The following is a 15,691-nucleotide window of genomic DNA, read 5'->3' on the forward strand; positions in this document are numbered from 1 at the left end:
ACTGTACTCAGGTCCACCAGATGGCAGTAAAATAGACAACACACAGCAATAGCAGACCATGGTTTATTTTCAACCATCAGGACCAAAGTGTATTTTGGCTTACTCGTGAAGAACTAGTTGCATAACTAAACACAAGTGGGATGGTGCATAGAAAAAAATAAAGAAAAGATTTTTCTGGTCAGAATAACAGTGTGCCACAAAATGAAATAAATAAGCAGATCTTTGGTATCAAATTCATACCATGCATGTGGTACTGTAGTAAACATTTAGGATTTGAGGGAAAAAAAAAAAAAAAAGGATGCTACAGATATTAATGCATAGCTCAGTGGTATGCAACATGTGAACATGTTCATTAACAAAAACATTGCTATGTGCATTTACAACATCTGTATTTGTGAAAGATCAGTGAATAATAAAACAGTAAATTACACCACACTTTAGTGTTGTAACAGAAGTTACTTTAGTGTCGACTATAGTCGAGTGTTTTTGCATTTGCGGCGACAAATATGTTTAAACAAACACAATGAAACGTACGGTATAAAAGTGGAAAAAAGTTCCATAGAAAAGTATTGCACACTAATGAACAACATGCCATTGCCGTCACCTTCTTTTGGAAATGCAAATATAAAGTCCAACAAAAAGTATATACACTGCAACATATATAAAAAAAAAAAAACAATTATTTAAAGAATTATTGCAGCATGAGGGCAAACTGTAATGCAAATCCACTTGCATCAAGCAAAGTATATTTATCTTCTTTTTGGAAGAAACATTCGCACCTAACAAAATACATAAATACCCATTTCCTGTACATGGAGCTCATTTACATACTGATATTTTACCTTCACAAATCACAAATTAACTCTTAAATTCATCAAAATTCCTCACGCCGACTTGCTCTGTTCATACATCTACAAATCGTTTCACTTTATATACAATATGTACAAACCGTGAAGAATAAGAAAAGTCCTTTTAGAACTTAAAGAGGTTAATGAAACCTTGTGGAGAAACGGAAATGCTGCAGCTCTCCGGATTGTTGGCTGTGCATGGATGGTTTGTATCCTGTAGAGGATGATAACAGAAAGGAAGCTTTTAGTACTTGGGAAGGTCAAGGGTTATGCATTCAATCAAAGCTCAGCTGTAACTGTTCATACATCGAATAACAGTAAAGCATTTCAGGTGCTACAGGTTAAACTTAAAAAACCTCTGCGGACGCTCTAAGGACATATTTCAGCCTCACCTTCCAGAACAGGATGTGGCAATGTGTGCAAAACTGCAGGGTGTCGCTGTACTGCTCTTTATGAGGGTAACACCGGCACAGCTTGAAGTACATCTTTTTCCATTCAAGTTGTCCCTTATCTGATACAATGAGTCGCTTGCGAATCTGTAATAAAGCCATAAAATAAATAAATATTTATCTTATTGCAGACCCCAAAAACACTTGGCATACCGCATCTGTCGAAATGTATAATATACACTGCACTATAATTACATTTTAGCATTAAAATATTGTACCTGTCGGTCTGTGAAGTGGTACTGGCAGAGGTTTTTCCACAACAGCCGGTCCTCAGTCAGGACGCCGAGATCAGGACACACCTGACCCAGACTGACCAGGTCCCGCCCATCCGAGAGCCGGTGCATGATGTTCAGCTGGAGACTGGCAGGCAAGTCCAGGAGAGTCATCCCAGTGTTTGTGGGCTTTGGGTACAAAAAGGACTCATCTTTACAATTTCATTAACGTGATCAATTCAGAACATCACCATTCTAGTTTCTTGTGTAGTAAGAGACGGATGAAGAGCAACATCTAATATTTAACAGATAATGTTAAATAATATATGAAAAAAAAAAAAAAGCAAATACTTTTGTGTGTGTGTGTTTAATAGTCATATGACGGGCTTAATGTTTAAAACGAAAACACACAACAAACTCAGTGTTCATTAATCTTGTCTTACACTGTTTATCTGCACTATTTCCAATCCTGTGTATGCAGTAACACATACGCCATAATAAATCACACTACCAATGTGTATATAAACAGAATGAAATCCCGCTTGACACGGATTAACAACTCTAATGCATTAATTATGTTAATCTAATAAGAGGTTCACTTCATACGATTCTCTTTTTTTCCCCCTACTGGGTATATTTGCCGTTACCTTCTCCATTTTGTATACCTACCAGATTCCAAATAAGTATATAGTGCAAAACTGAGCGGAGAAATTTACTTCTTGCCCCTAGATCATTTCCATTTAAATCAAGACTTTTTGCATCCTCACAACTCTGCACATTTACAATACTCCTAAGAGGGAAGTCTAAATTCTATCCAGAATAAATTCTTAATGTGCATTTTTGGTAATTTTTGAAATGAGGCATATCTGGGGCCAAATCAAGGGAGACCAGAAATAATATGGGTCAATTTAAGTCAGGCATGTCATACTGGCTCAGTAATAATTGTGCATGGACATTTCTGGTCAGCTGCTGCTGTCTGGGTTTGTTTTTATCTGATTATTCATGCCTATAATATTTTAGAAATGAGACGTTTAGCCACTGTTTGGAAATGCGATTACCCTGATTATCAAGCAAACCCTAGACTCACCCTATTAATCTGAATGTTGTCCAGCTGCTGCTGCCACTGCAGGATGTTTTCCATGCGGTGCACCCAGATATTAATGTTTCCCACCAACACGGACTTGCCCATGTCCTGCACCAGAGTGCACAGTGAGACGTACAGCGTCTGCAGCAGCTCTTTGATGGGCCTCACATTCTGTTGATCTTTCAGAACTAAAACAGAGCAGGCACAGGAAGAGTTCCAGGATTACAACTGTTTACACAGACGTTGACAAAGACACAGGAATATGATAGAGACTCTGCTTGAGTAGAAAATCAAATCTAAGCAGCTTTAAAAAAAAAAAAAAAAAAAAAAAAAACAGTTTTAAAGGACACGTGGTCTTATGATATTAAATAATACCCGTCAGGTTCTATGTTGGTGCATGTTTATGCTTATCATACTCTTATTTACAGACTTGATCTACAAGTGCACTTAACAGAACATGCACTTCTGTTTAACTGTGCGACCTCTTGGTTTACAATACTTTTGAGGTTCCTGTTTGCTCTCAAAGCCATGTCATTCTTTCCACTGCAGGTAATTATGAAATTTCCTACAGCTATGCTGCTGTTTGAAGCCAAAAACTGCGGTAAATAGATAAGTGCCAACAGTTTGATTATATGGATGCACAGATATGTTAGACATGCGTTTACTGCTTGAATTTAATTCCTTAAAAAACAACACAGCTACAAATAGTCAAAAGGAAAAAGGTTCGATGATTATCGTGATTAGAATATTATATGTACATGTTTATTCTGAGAATGTAGGGAAAAGAAAGAAAAAAGTCATTGTGCGTGTGCCTCTGTGTGTGTGTGTGTGTGTGTCCCTCTCTCCTTACCTTTCTGCACCACTCTTTCCAGAATGTTCATGTAGTTCTTCTGCGCCACTCCACTCAGAGATGGGAGCTGCGACTTGGCAATCAGCTCGAGCAGCTAAAAGGCATAAATTTCAGGAGTCAGACTTGGAGACATTCTGTTCCAACATCACTTTCACAACATTACTCTTCTTTCATCCAGGCTCGAGCAACAACAAACTCCATTCTGAGAAACAGCCAAGCATCTCTCTGCACCTCACACTCTGCTTTATGGCTCAGTAAGCCCTGTGCTGTTTTGCACCCGTGAAAACATTCAAAGTTTATAAAAGTCATTGGCATACTGCAAGTACATAAATAAAAATTAAATCCTTGATTATTTTAGACTGAAGTACACGTGTTGTGGTTCAAACTGGCACCCCCCCCCCCTCCCCAAATCTACTTGATGCCATTTTAACACAAAGCAGTCAGAGTTGAGACCACAGTGATTTGTTTCCACAGAGTTTGAATGCCAGAGCTGAGTAAGTTGGTATGCTGGCCATCCAAGACCTGCAGTGCCATGGAGAAACACTGACCCTCCGGCCTGACCTGAAATCATGTGAACATCACTGGCGGCAGCCAGTCCCACTTGATAACCCTTTCAAGTGTGCTCACATGGTATACATCGAGATGTGACATTTCTATGCTCTTAAACTGGGACAGAGAGTCCCACAAACACAATTAACTATAAACACTTCGCACCACCCGATTATTTACAAATTGTGATAGATACATTCCACACAGCCTAATGAGTCACAGGTTATTTTGAATGTTTAGCTTAAGGGTAGATTTAGGCATGGTCTAAGAGCCGAACACAAATATGTGCCTTGACGAGCATCACAGGATTATTAGGTGAATACTCTGAAATGTATATCAAATGTTGTTGTGTAGAGTGTTTTTGGTTGCTCTATTGTCTCAAGGACCTGTTTTTCCATTCCCACCTAAACGCAATCACTGTAGCTTTGAGCTCAACAAAACATCATACTACCGTAATCACCCAAAAACACTCAGATTTGTACAAACCTAAAAAACTATTTAAAAAAAAAATTATTAACAGACTGAAAACTGGAGTGTATCAATTATAGTCTCATGACAAACTAGCAATTGGAAATATAAAGGTAAAGTTCTAATGGAGAGGGGGAGGGAGGGGGTTCATTTTCCACTCTGTGCTCATGTGGCCATCATTTCTAAGGACATTACCTGTGTGTGACCATGTCAAACTCTTTGGCCTTTGCTTTCAGCCTTGAGCAAAGTTAAATTTAAAAAAGGGCAAATTACCTCCTCATGTTAAACAAGCATATATAATAAAATAAAAAGAAATTCAGGATCTCTTGCATAGGTAGTGTCTTAAATATAGCCAACAACAAGATGACAAGTGTTCAGACCAGATACACACATGCACACTTAAGTACACATCACTATGACATAACTTGCGCAGAAGAACTCTAGTCAGGAGTGCAGAGATAAGGATAAAAACAGAGCCACACACCAACGCTCAACCCCGCCCGTTGCAAGATCTCAATGTCTTCAAGTGCCAAACTGGAACAATACTTTATTCATGTAATAATAATAATCTTAACATTAATGGTTAGTACATCAGTACAGAATATCAGTTTCTATTAAAATAACACCCTTAGAGATCCAGGTTTCTTTGCCACAGTATCATATTGTTTAAATGATTTTATACATCTTATCGAATTAAAAACACTTATGTTCAGTCATTATTATGAATTACATGTACATATTTCTTGTTTTGTTAATCTGTGCATTGCATTTTATAACACCCCAAGTTAATTATATCATGTTTTTCCCCATACAGAAGATCATAAAGAAAAATCTTACCCTGACAACGTAATTAAATCGTCTGGTGTCTTTGATGGCACTGCAGAAGTCCAGGCGATTAAAAGCTTCTCCCAATGTGCAGTATCCATGACGCTGTACACAACATGAATTTGCAGGGGGCAAAAAAGTATAAGATTATAAAAGGGCTACTATCTGCTAAAGTTAAGTCTTAAAAAAAAAAAAAAAAAAAATATATATATATATATATATATATATATATATATATATATATATATATATCTTTTACCTCTTTAGTGCTTCCTTTGTGCACATAGATCCACTTGTCTTTGTGGAAATCTAAACAAAGGAAAAAAAGTGCTTTTAATTTTACACAACACCCTACAGGTGACAAACACATTATTATTAAAATCATAACATTATAACAATAACATTAAAATAATAATATGATCATGCTTTATTGTAACTTACAGGGAACCTTACTGTTGTTGTTCAACAAGTCCTTCTTTCGCTTCTTGGAAGCCACATCATAGTTAATAGAGAGGAGCAAATTTTCTTTGTTATAGTCCTCCTGACTGTGTTCATGGCTAGAGTGAGAATCATGACAATAACAGAATGAGTCATCAGCAATCATATCTGGCTCAGATACATAACACATACTGTACAACAGTGCACAAAAACTAACACACACACAGAGATCACACTGTATATGTGCAAGTGTGCAATCGCTTTTACAACATGTCTGTGTTAATGTTGTTAAAGTGTCTGTGTTTCCTTCTGGATCAATAAAGCATCTCTCTTACACACACACACACACACACACATAGATAGATAGATATAAAGTAAGAGTAGGGGGTGGATGGGTGTTGGGTATTGCGATCTGCTGAATATTATAGTATAAAAGATACAAAATAACACTTTTGCAACAGTGTTATAAATAAAATCTGATTACGTCACGGTTATGGAAACAGTAAGCAGGCCAGGCATCAGATGAGTATTCATCTTCTTATTACTGCTGTGTGTATTAATAGCAGGATGGTGAACACACAAATGCACAGCTGTAACATGAAACCGAGCTGATTTTAAAACTCATGGCTTGTTTTGTTTTTTATCATCATGTCTCGCACTTTCGATGAAGAGACACACACACACACACACACACAGAGAGAGACATGGTCAAGGCTGTAAACAAAGTGCGTCAGTGGAAGCGCTCCCAGTCTGAAGCCCTGAGGTTAGACTGGACAACACACACACACACACACACACACACACAGGATGGGTGCAGATGTACATTAACCCCAGCAGCCTCACTGACCTCTTGGAAACGTTGTTATTCTCCTCGTTCTCGTCCTTCGTCGTTCTTTTCCAGCCATCCTCAGTTTTAACCCAGCTCTGTCCAGGAGAGCGCCAGTCCTGTCCCAGAAACGGCATGCTTCAACACACACTCCCACAAAACAAGTCTTAACACCACTGTTTAAGTGCTCACTAGGCTAATAGCTCCCTGCAAAAACTCTAAGCCTTGACTAAACCCCGAAAGTGCGCAGCTGCGTTTTTATATTGTCTGCGCGAGAATCCGGAAGTTGCCTCGGCCCCGCCCCCTTTGGAAGCCGTCCGTGAGCACGTGGCTTTGTTTATCATCATGTTCAATATTGCAAAACCTCTCAGGAAACATTATCACTCTGCTGCATCACCTGTTCCTTCTCGCATCCTTCTGAAATTTCAGAGGCAAGGTCATGAAGACGTGTTCTCAACTTTATTTGTTTTTAAAAGACCAGTTACATAAGACACAAGTGTTAATGAGAACTATATATTGATTAAAGCATACAGTATGTATTTGGATACAATGTCATTGCCAGGTTTGGTACATCGCAAGTACTTTTGTTCATATAGTGTACGCTCCAAGTCTTATTTGGCCCAACCTACAATGATGGTGTCAAAAAACGTAGCCTATGTATGGAATTTGTCCCCATTTTTGCAGCCATAACAGCTTCCACTTTCCTTGGAAGGCTGTCCACGAGATTCTGTAGGAATTGCTGCCCTTTCATTTTGGAGGCACTGATGTTGGACGCTCGCAATCTCCATTCCAGGTCACCCCAAAGGTGCTCGATGGGGTTGAGGTCAGGGCTCTGTGTTAGGGCCAGTCAAGTTCTTTCACACCGAACTCATCAAACTATGTCTTTACAGTCTTTGCTTCGTGCACTGGGACACAGTCATGTTGGAATAGAAAAGGGCCTTCCCTAAACTGTGCACAAAGTTGGAAGCATAGTATTGTCCAAGATGTCTTGTCATGCTGAAGCATTAAGATTACCCTTCACTGGGGAGAAGGGGCCTGATTGAAACACCTGAATTTTAATAATTAACAGGTTTGACCAAATACTTTTTGTCCATATAGTGTACCTTGTGGGGTTGACGATGTAGATTATAGAGGTACTAGTTTGGGGTCATAGGGTCACATGTCCTGGAAGAAGTACAGTAAATATGTTCTACAAATTAATTACTATTAACTATATATTGATTTGATTATTAATAATATATAAACAACAGGAACAGGTCATGATATAGAGGAAGAAATTTGAATAATTGGGGCATACGGTCTGGTAAGTAACACGCACCACACTTTATTCGTATGGAAAATTCTTAATTGTCCCTAAAATGCTGCTGTCTAATTTCTTAATATCAAACTAATTTCACCCCAGTGGTTAAGAAAGATAAACATCAAAGCGATTGGACACTTTTGAGGATTCTCCCTCTTACTCAGGATAATTAATCTATTGATTGTCATTGTGCATTTAAGTGAGCATTGTCAGCTACACTTCACAGAATGTTTTGAAGACTGTGGGACAATCAACTTATGTGGGACTGGACACGAGAGGCTGTGATGTTTTGTTTTCAGTCAAAGATCATAGTGCTAAGGTCATCAGAGTTGTTGCAATTAATTAAATCTGCTGAAACCATCCTTCTGTTCTAAATAGTTAATCACATCGAGGTTATTGATCAAGCATGCTTCTATTGTCAGCTAGGCAAAATCATCTTTAAATAGCGTAAAATAAGCAATTTTGTTAATCAGTAGCGTACTTTGACTTTGCATTGTTTCAGAGCAGTTGTTTCTGTCTTGCTTGTTATAGCTAGCACATATTGGATAACATTTACAGTATTAAACTAAACATCACATAAAATGTTAAATCAATGTTATATAAAATAGATTATATATATATATATATATATATATATATATATATATATATATATATATATATATATATAAAAAATTGTAACAGAAACATGTGACACGACCAGTGTGGTCATGGATATAATCATCACGTTCGTCACCAGTCACACACAGAGATCTGATCCATCATCACAGATGCTGAGTAACATAAGTAATCTGAAAACTGTAGACATAGTTCATGTGAATCATGTACTCTCAAGTCTAAATTGTAGGACATAAGTGTACAGAAACTCTATAAGTTTTTGAAAGACTGTAAATAGCAATGTTTTTTCACTAAATATAAAACTAGGCACACAAAAGTAAAATAGAATAAAAAAGAATATTTAACCTTTTTCTGTAAATTAAATTATTTAGTTATCAATGTTAAGATCAGTAAATATTTATATACAAAAACTATAGGCACTTAAGGACTAAGAACGTAGTAAACATGCTTCATGTAACAGAGATAACATCTAACTTACACAACAGCCCTAACGGAGACCCGTTTGAAGTGCATTAGAAGTGCATATTAATATTTAAACATTATATAAACTCAAAAAGTGGAGTTGTTTGGTTGATTTTTATCAAGCACTTAGTCTAACTGAAAGATCTGTTTAGCATGTGACATTTGTATTTCGTGTAAAAAAAATTTTCCCAAGCTATGGCGAATGTTTGGCTTCCAAGACCAAATCCTACAAGGGGTTTTCCTAGACTCATTATACAGTGCAATTCTCTAAAGTGCTATGATTTATAAATACTTGAAATATCAGTATGCATCATGTTAATTTGTATCTCCAAAGAACAAAATATTTATTTTGTTATACTAATTTTGAATTTGTATTTTGAAATAAACATAGATCCTGGTATCCGAGGAACATTTATTAAAATATTCTTGTTTTTTTCTGCTAGATGATAGGATAAACATGGGATAAACACACGTCAGCTCTCTCTCTCTATCACACACACACACACACACACACACACACACACACACACACACACACACACACACACACCTGTTCATCTCTTTCATCATTCCTCCAGTCTGCTGGATGGTCACACCTGTAACCCAGTTAAGCCACATGACTCCTGGGGTGTAATGTTCTCCCTTGTTTGTTTCCCAAAATAACATGGAAACACCTATAGTCCCAGAATCCTGACGGACATCATCCTCATCCACTTTCTAGAAAATCTTTAGCACAGTACGTTTGAGATATTTATAGAATATCCCTTGGGCATATGTAGTGTAAACAGAAATATAATGTGATTAGAGGTAAGAAAATTTGATTATTTTATGTGTTTTTACAATTATTTATTATATTTATTATATGTATTATAATTATTTGTGTAAGCCTGCAGATTTCCTGTAAAGAATACTATACATATAGGTTCTACAAATGTAAATAGATCAGATTTTGTGTGAAATGCAAATTTAGAGGTGTCTTTTTTTATCAAAAGTACCATGTGGTAATTATGCAGTATCTTCAAAATATGTACAGTACATCCACTAGTTTTTAGTTCCATGCAACAATAATAAAAAAATAAATCACTTATTGCTCACATGTTCCTTACAGCTTAGTGAGATTATTTTTTTTTGCATATCCCAGTGCGGAAGCTGGGGTCAGAGCAGATACAGCGCCGTGGAGAAGATAGGCTCAAACCCCCGCCCCTCCGATTAGTACCCACAGCCTTAACCATTGGCACCCCATGCCCCAACAATCATAGTGATCAGTGCTAGTTCATTGACCTCTGTGATTTATTGCCTCATGTCTGCATTGCTAATACTGTATTCCTCTGCCTTGTTATACTGAAGCAACAAGGTCGAAATGTGCAAATTCGCAAAGAAACGCTCCAAATCTTAAACTGTACTAAGTGTACCAACTCTATTTGTTTATTACTTATTGAATGCAATAATCACTATATTGTTTGTATAGTTGCTTATGTACCAAAATAAAATACAGAAACCCACTAGATTTCTAAATGAAATCAGAAACTCTTTTTATTTCAAACATGTTAAACATAAGCTATGCTTTGATAGATTTCAAAAACAATATTCTACAAAAAAGTAACATTTTACACAAAACTGTTTATAAATTGTAAACAATTTTATAAAAATTGCAAAACATTTCAATAAAACAATAAACTTCGATAGTACAGATTATAGAATTTGATATAGAGCATCACACAGTGTTTAAAGGAACATTAGAAACCTTTTTGGAGAATCAGCGAATAGGAGGTTGTAGGAATGATTTTGGATAAAGGTATGTAGATAATGCAAGTGTTTGATTTAAAGTGCTAGACATTAAATGAGTGATAGTTTAACTAGGTAGACAATATGTGCATACCTATTTACAGTATGTTTAAAAGAAACATGGAAAAAGTACCAAGATGTCTTGCCCAATCAGTTTGTAAATGTGAACTATTATTTTAAGCAACAGATATTGCTACATGTCGTAACAAGTTGCTGCATGCTTAAATGATGCTGCACTTTTTATTGCATATCTAGCATATCTTATGATCAAGTTTCTTATGTGACTTGAACAGCTGTATGTCATGTTACTCATTAACTGCATAATCCTGTGAACACTTGGACATTCCTGCATCTTAGTCACTGAAAGCTTTTCAAATATAGACATAGCTTTCTCAGTCGATGACCAGTCTGGGTACACAGTGCTGTCTTTCCAGCAGAATTATAATCACATTTATGTGAGAAAAGGCTTGTGTGAGACACACACCATCGGAACTGAGCCATGGTCAAAGAGTTTAAATGGCAAAGTGCCTTTTGATGTCCAAACGTCTGTCTCTGGGTTGTAGCAGTCAAAGCTGTCTGAATCCTGGACATCATCGTGGCTGGTAATGTATCGGCCCCCAGTAACATAGAGTCTGTTGTTGATGACGGTGGCTGAGTGATGCATCCTTCTTTCTTTCATATTGCTACATTTAATAAATCTGTTTGTTTTGATGTCATATGCCACCATTCGTCTTGTGTAGCCTGTAAAACGAAATGTTACTAGATTGAGCAAACAAATCTGGACTGTTTTAGCATTCTTTTTGCATAGCTCATTAGATTACCTCCAATAATGTAGATTTTGCCATCAATGACAGAAGCAGGGGCACAAGCATTCTTCACCATCCGGTTCTCCATTTTACACCAGAAATTTCGTCCAATGTGGTACACCTATGTGAACATAAAATGTTGCGTCAAAACAATTTTTAAAGATCTATCCCTTGCATTTAATCTTATAAGACAGTTAATTAAAATCTTGAGAACATTAAAATAGTGACCTCACCTGAATAATTCGTACCGGATTTTGCATGGCATCTTCCCCACCGAAAACATAGATTCTCTGGTTATGTGCTGCTACAGCAGGATGCTGAACTGCTTCTGGCATTGGAGCTACAGACTCCCATTGATTAAACATGGTATTGTACCTTTCCACCCCACTGGTGATCTGTCGGTCACTGGTAATGCCACCTAAAACAAAGATGAACTGTAGATAGGAGATGCTCTGATGGCCAAATCGAGCCACGAGCATGGGCTCTGCAACCCTCCACTGATTCATTTTTAGGGAGAGTGTATAAACTGTGGCAGTAGGTACACCACCTCCGCCTGCAGTCATGGTGAGACCTCCCAGAACATACAGAATGCTATGCATACAGACGTAAGAGGCACGGTAGAGTCGTACAGGTAACTTAGCCAGGGATTGCCAGCACTCTGTTTCTTCATCAAATAGCAGTGCCTCCCGAGATGTGCGCTCGTTGTTTTTACGACCGCCAATAACCACTAGAGCTTCTTTACACGCATGACGCCGGGGAGCAGTCCAGAGTGGTTGCAGTTCATTAGGGCAATGGGAACCAGCAGAAAAGAGGAGACGCCTGACTGAGTCGATGATCTCAGTACAAAGGGAGGAGGACTGCACTAATGGGTCATTGGCAATAAACTGAAAGAGGTAGGAAGGATGGATGTGTCGTAGCCTCACCTTTTGGAAAAGATCATGAATAGCACCTTGCCGGGCAAAAGGGTCATGGTGAATCCAAGCCAGAAGGATCTCGAACACTTGCTCCTCCTTTGCACACAGTTGGTCATCCTCTAAGTAACCAACCACCTCTTTCAGGGAGAGTTCACAGAAGTCCTCAGAAGCCACAACATCAGAGAAGCTTTTGACGGCCATGTCTCGAGCTTTCTGCTGCAAACTGGTGCAGTGCAAAATTTCTGAAAGACGCATCATGCTCAAGCAGTTATCTGGCCTGAGCTGGCCCTGCAAGAAGGTCGAGCAGGCCTCGAAAACCCGCTCATAATGTAACATGGCAGCGGCATGCATCAAAGGGAGGACAGACTCCATGGTGATACTAATGGTCCCTGTGTAAACATAATCCACAATGCTGTTCAAGACATTATAGGGAATTCCCTGCATATCCACCTGAGCCTGCTGTCTCTCACAAAAGTTGCTGCAGAACATAGCATGAAAGTACGGGCTGCTGGAGACCAGGACATTGCGGTGGCAGGGGATCTTGTTGCCATCAGAACAAAGGACAACATCTGTGAGGATCTGCTGCTTCCGCAAGTTGTTAAGTTGTAAGAGGAGTTTGGAATACAGCTCTTGGTCTTTAAAATGTAGGACCTCCTTTAATGCTCCATCAAAGCTGTCAACAAAAGGAGATGACAAATTGAACCTCCTTGATTTAAATCATTTTTAGGACAAATAGCATTTATTTTCTTTATCATGTGGTTAATAGAACAACATTTTATGTGTCTGAGTAACTGTAATGATGGTCGAATATGGATTTTCATATGCTATCAGTGAATTGTGGTATCATTCAGTTACCATATCATTCACAGTCAGGACCATGATAAGCATCATTAAACAACAGATTTACAAGCACAGAAGCTCATTTATTTCCAAGGGTATTGTCAGGTTTATTTTTAATAACTGCCTTATCTTGGTCAGGGTCATGGTGGATCTGCTGTTATTACTAGGTGTAAGGTGGTAACACATTCTTGATGGGACATCTGTCCATCGCAGGGTACATGCATTCACATTCACACTCGGGGAGAATTTATCTTAGCCAGGCCACTTACAGTACTACAGAAGTACCTAGGGACATGAATAGCATACTGTATGTACAGAAATTTCTTAAACTATCACCAAAGTTAAAGATCGAACTTGAGATTTTGCAATGAGTTGTACCCTCTCTGCACAACTTTTTAGCTAAAAGAGCTAAAATCTATTTAGCATTGAAATCTAAATGGTTATATAATAAATATTTAATTATATATAATGAATGGGATATAAAAATGGCACGGTAGCTACAAAGCTCACAAGAATATGAGCATTTTATATTATCTGGTCATTTCTACATCAGATGTCTTTATATACTTAAGATAGTAGCAATGTTGATGCAGGAAAACTGTGCACATGTAATATTTTCTTTGAATAAAAAAATCCAATATGTCAAATATCTTCTTTTTAAAACAATATAATACTATTTACCTATCATGTTACTCTTCAGTGATAACCAACTCAGAACATTGCATGCAGTCTGAAGTTTGCATATAATAGCATTAAAAAAAGTGGCGTTGGAGACGGGATAGTTACCATGCTCCATATCCGATAACTCTATCTACAAATGTCACTAGACATCTCAAACATCAAGTAGTCAGCTATCTTACCTGTTTTCAGCCAGAGTGTAACACATCCTGTCGGTTTTGTACGTGCTTTAGTATAAGCAAAGCTCGACAAATCGATCACTTGTGTATTCTAAGATCTCTTTGTATGTTTTTGCAATCTGGAATAGCAGCAGATGGATGTTTATAGGATGGATCATGCTGTGTTGTTTGTTGTCTAGCCTTCCTTCCATGAGGCTCTGTGTACATTCCAGTCACCCTAAAAATAGTAATGCCCCTGCCTCTGTCTGAGCTACAGCTACTCTTACTACCATCAGCATGTGACACCCCCCCCCCCCCCCTCTGTTTTTTTCCACCACGCAAGCTTTTTCCCTGTTTACATTGAAGTTGAATTTTCTGGTACCCAACCAACATTTAAGTAGCTGCTCATGTACTTGGAATGCCCCCACCTCCTTTTTCTATGCAAGGGTCAGGCTGTTACTACAGCAGCCGATGAAAAGAAAACAAGGTGGGGGGTGGGATTGTTGAGAGGCTGTGTACATATCCCTTAAGTCCAGTATGATATTAATGTGTCATAGAATGTGTCAGGTTACTGGATACACAGTCAAGAAAATTCATAATAATTAGGTCTATTTCTTAGTTTATAATGAAAAAAGGATCAAAATACGAAATAATGATTGTTCTTTATTAAACCCATATTGTTTTTTTTTTTTTCATTCCAGATGTTTTTGATATTTAGCATTAAATCCTTTTGAACTGGGACATTTTAGCATTAATATGTCTGTATTGAACAGATGGATAAATGTATATTTAATCCAATATGCCAGACTATCATGGCTGTAGAGTTGATTTTTTCTAAAACAGTTGGTGATGTGTTAAGGCTCCAAGTTACTGATCGGAAAGTTGACGGTTCAAGCCCCACCTCCATCAAGTTGCATCTGTCGGGCCCTTGAGCAAGGCCCTTAACACTGTCTGCGCTAAGGGTGCCATATAACAGCAGACTCTGCACTGACCCCGCGTACTAACCAAAGCTGAGATTTGTGATGAATAAAGAATTTCACTGTGCAGTAATATATATGTGCCGCTTAAAGGCTGACCTAAATCTAAAATCCACATTTAAGCACAGATGTCGGCATGTCCAAAATGTAGAGTTGATGTTTATATGTGAAATAGTACCATTGTCACATATAGATGTGTAGGTACTAATCACAGTTAGTGGGTTTGTAATACTCTAAAGGTCATTGCAGTTAAATCCAACTTAATCACAAACCAAACTGCAATTTCCATGAACTGTTGTTGCATCTCGTACAGTACACTGAAGACTGAGCTACCAGACTAGGTGTTAAGTGTCCCATGTGCTGGCACAGCATGTTTCATTACAGGCAGCACCTGGTTAACATCTGTACTGTGTTTTGACACTGCAGATGACAGGGATGAAGCAATAAAGTTTCACTTCCCGTCCTGAGTACTTGGCATAATTTAGGAGGATCACAACCCTGAGACCTCTCGCCCACTCCGGACATTTGTAACAGGAGAGTTGTTTGTATCCAGTGGGTCAAGATGGAACTTTAGTAGTCACAAAAGCAAGAAATATTTTTTCTG

General features: G+C 38.0%; 2 protein-coding genes across 2 annotated transcripts; both read right to left on the reverse strand.

Moving 5' to 3' along the window:
* Positions 1–49: 49 nt before the first annotated feature.
* fbxo32 (F-box protein 32) lies at positions 50–6,819 on the reverse strand. Its single transcript, XM_053494484.1, has 9 exons — positions 6,571–6,819; positions 5,727–5,842; positions 5,545–5,594; positions 5,298–5,390; positions 3,444–3,537; positions 2,597–2,781; positions 1,516–1,698; positions 1,241–1,384; positions 50–1,062 (listed from the first exon to the last, which is right to left on the reverse strand). The coding sequence occupies exons 1-9, from the start codon at positions 6,684–6,686 to the stop codon at positions 973–975; spliced, it is 1,071 nt and encodes a 356-aa protein (XP_053350459.1). The 5' UTR covers positions 6,687–6,819; the 3' UTR covers positions 50–972.
* Positions 6,820–10,611: 3,792 nt separating this feature from the next.
* On the reverse strand, positions 10,612–14,349 carry klhl38b (kelch-like family member 38b). The gene is made up of 4 exons (XM_053495030.1): positions 14,135–14,349; positions 11,754–13,107; positions 11,536–11,641; positions 10,612–11,455 (listed from the first exon to the last, which is right to left on the reverse strand). The coding sequence occupies exons 1-4, from the start codon at positions 14,158–14,160 to the stop codon at positions 11,166–11,168; spliced, it is 1,776 nt and encodes a 591-aa protein (XP_053351005.1). The 5' UTR covers positions 14,161–14,349; the 3' UTR covers positions 10,612–11,165.
* Positions 14,350–15,691: the final 1,342 nt, after the last annotated feature.

Source organism: Clarias gariepinus, chromosome 4, assembly GCF_024256425.1.
Source record: "Clarias gariepinus isolate MV-2021 ecotype Netherlands chromosome 4, CGAR_prim_01v2, whole genome shotgun sequence".
Taxonomy (NCBI): Eukaryota; Metazoa; Chordata; class Actinopteri; order Siluriformes; family Clariidae; genus Clarias; species Clarias gariepinus.

Coding starts and splice junctions, on each gene's coding strand:
- klhl38b (XM_053495030.1), bottom strand. CDS start 14,160: ATGTGTTACACTCTGGCTGAAAACAG. Junction 11,642..11,753: donor ATCCGGTACGAATTATTCAG/GTGAGGTCACTA, acceptor ATGTTCACATAG/GTGTACCACATTGGACGAAA. Junction 11,456..11,535: donor CAAAATCTACATTATTGGAG/GTAATCTAATGA, acceptor TTCGTTTTACAG/GCTACACAAGACGAATGGTG.
- fbxo32 (XM_053494484.1), bottom strand. CDS start 6,686: ATGCCGTTTCTGGGACAGGACTGGCGCTCTCCTGGACAGAGCTGGGTT. Junction 5,843..6,570: donor AATAACAACGTTTCCAAGAG/GTCAGTGAGGCT, acceptor TTCTCACTCTAG/CCATGAACACAGTCAGGAGG. Junction 5,595..5,726: donor CAACAACAGTAAGGTTCCCT/GTAAGTTACAAT, acceptor TCCTTTGTTTAG/ATTTCCACAAAGACAAGTGG.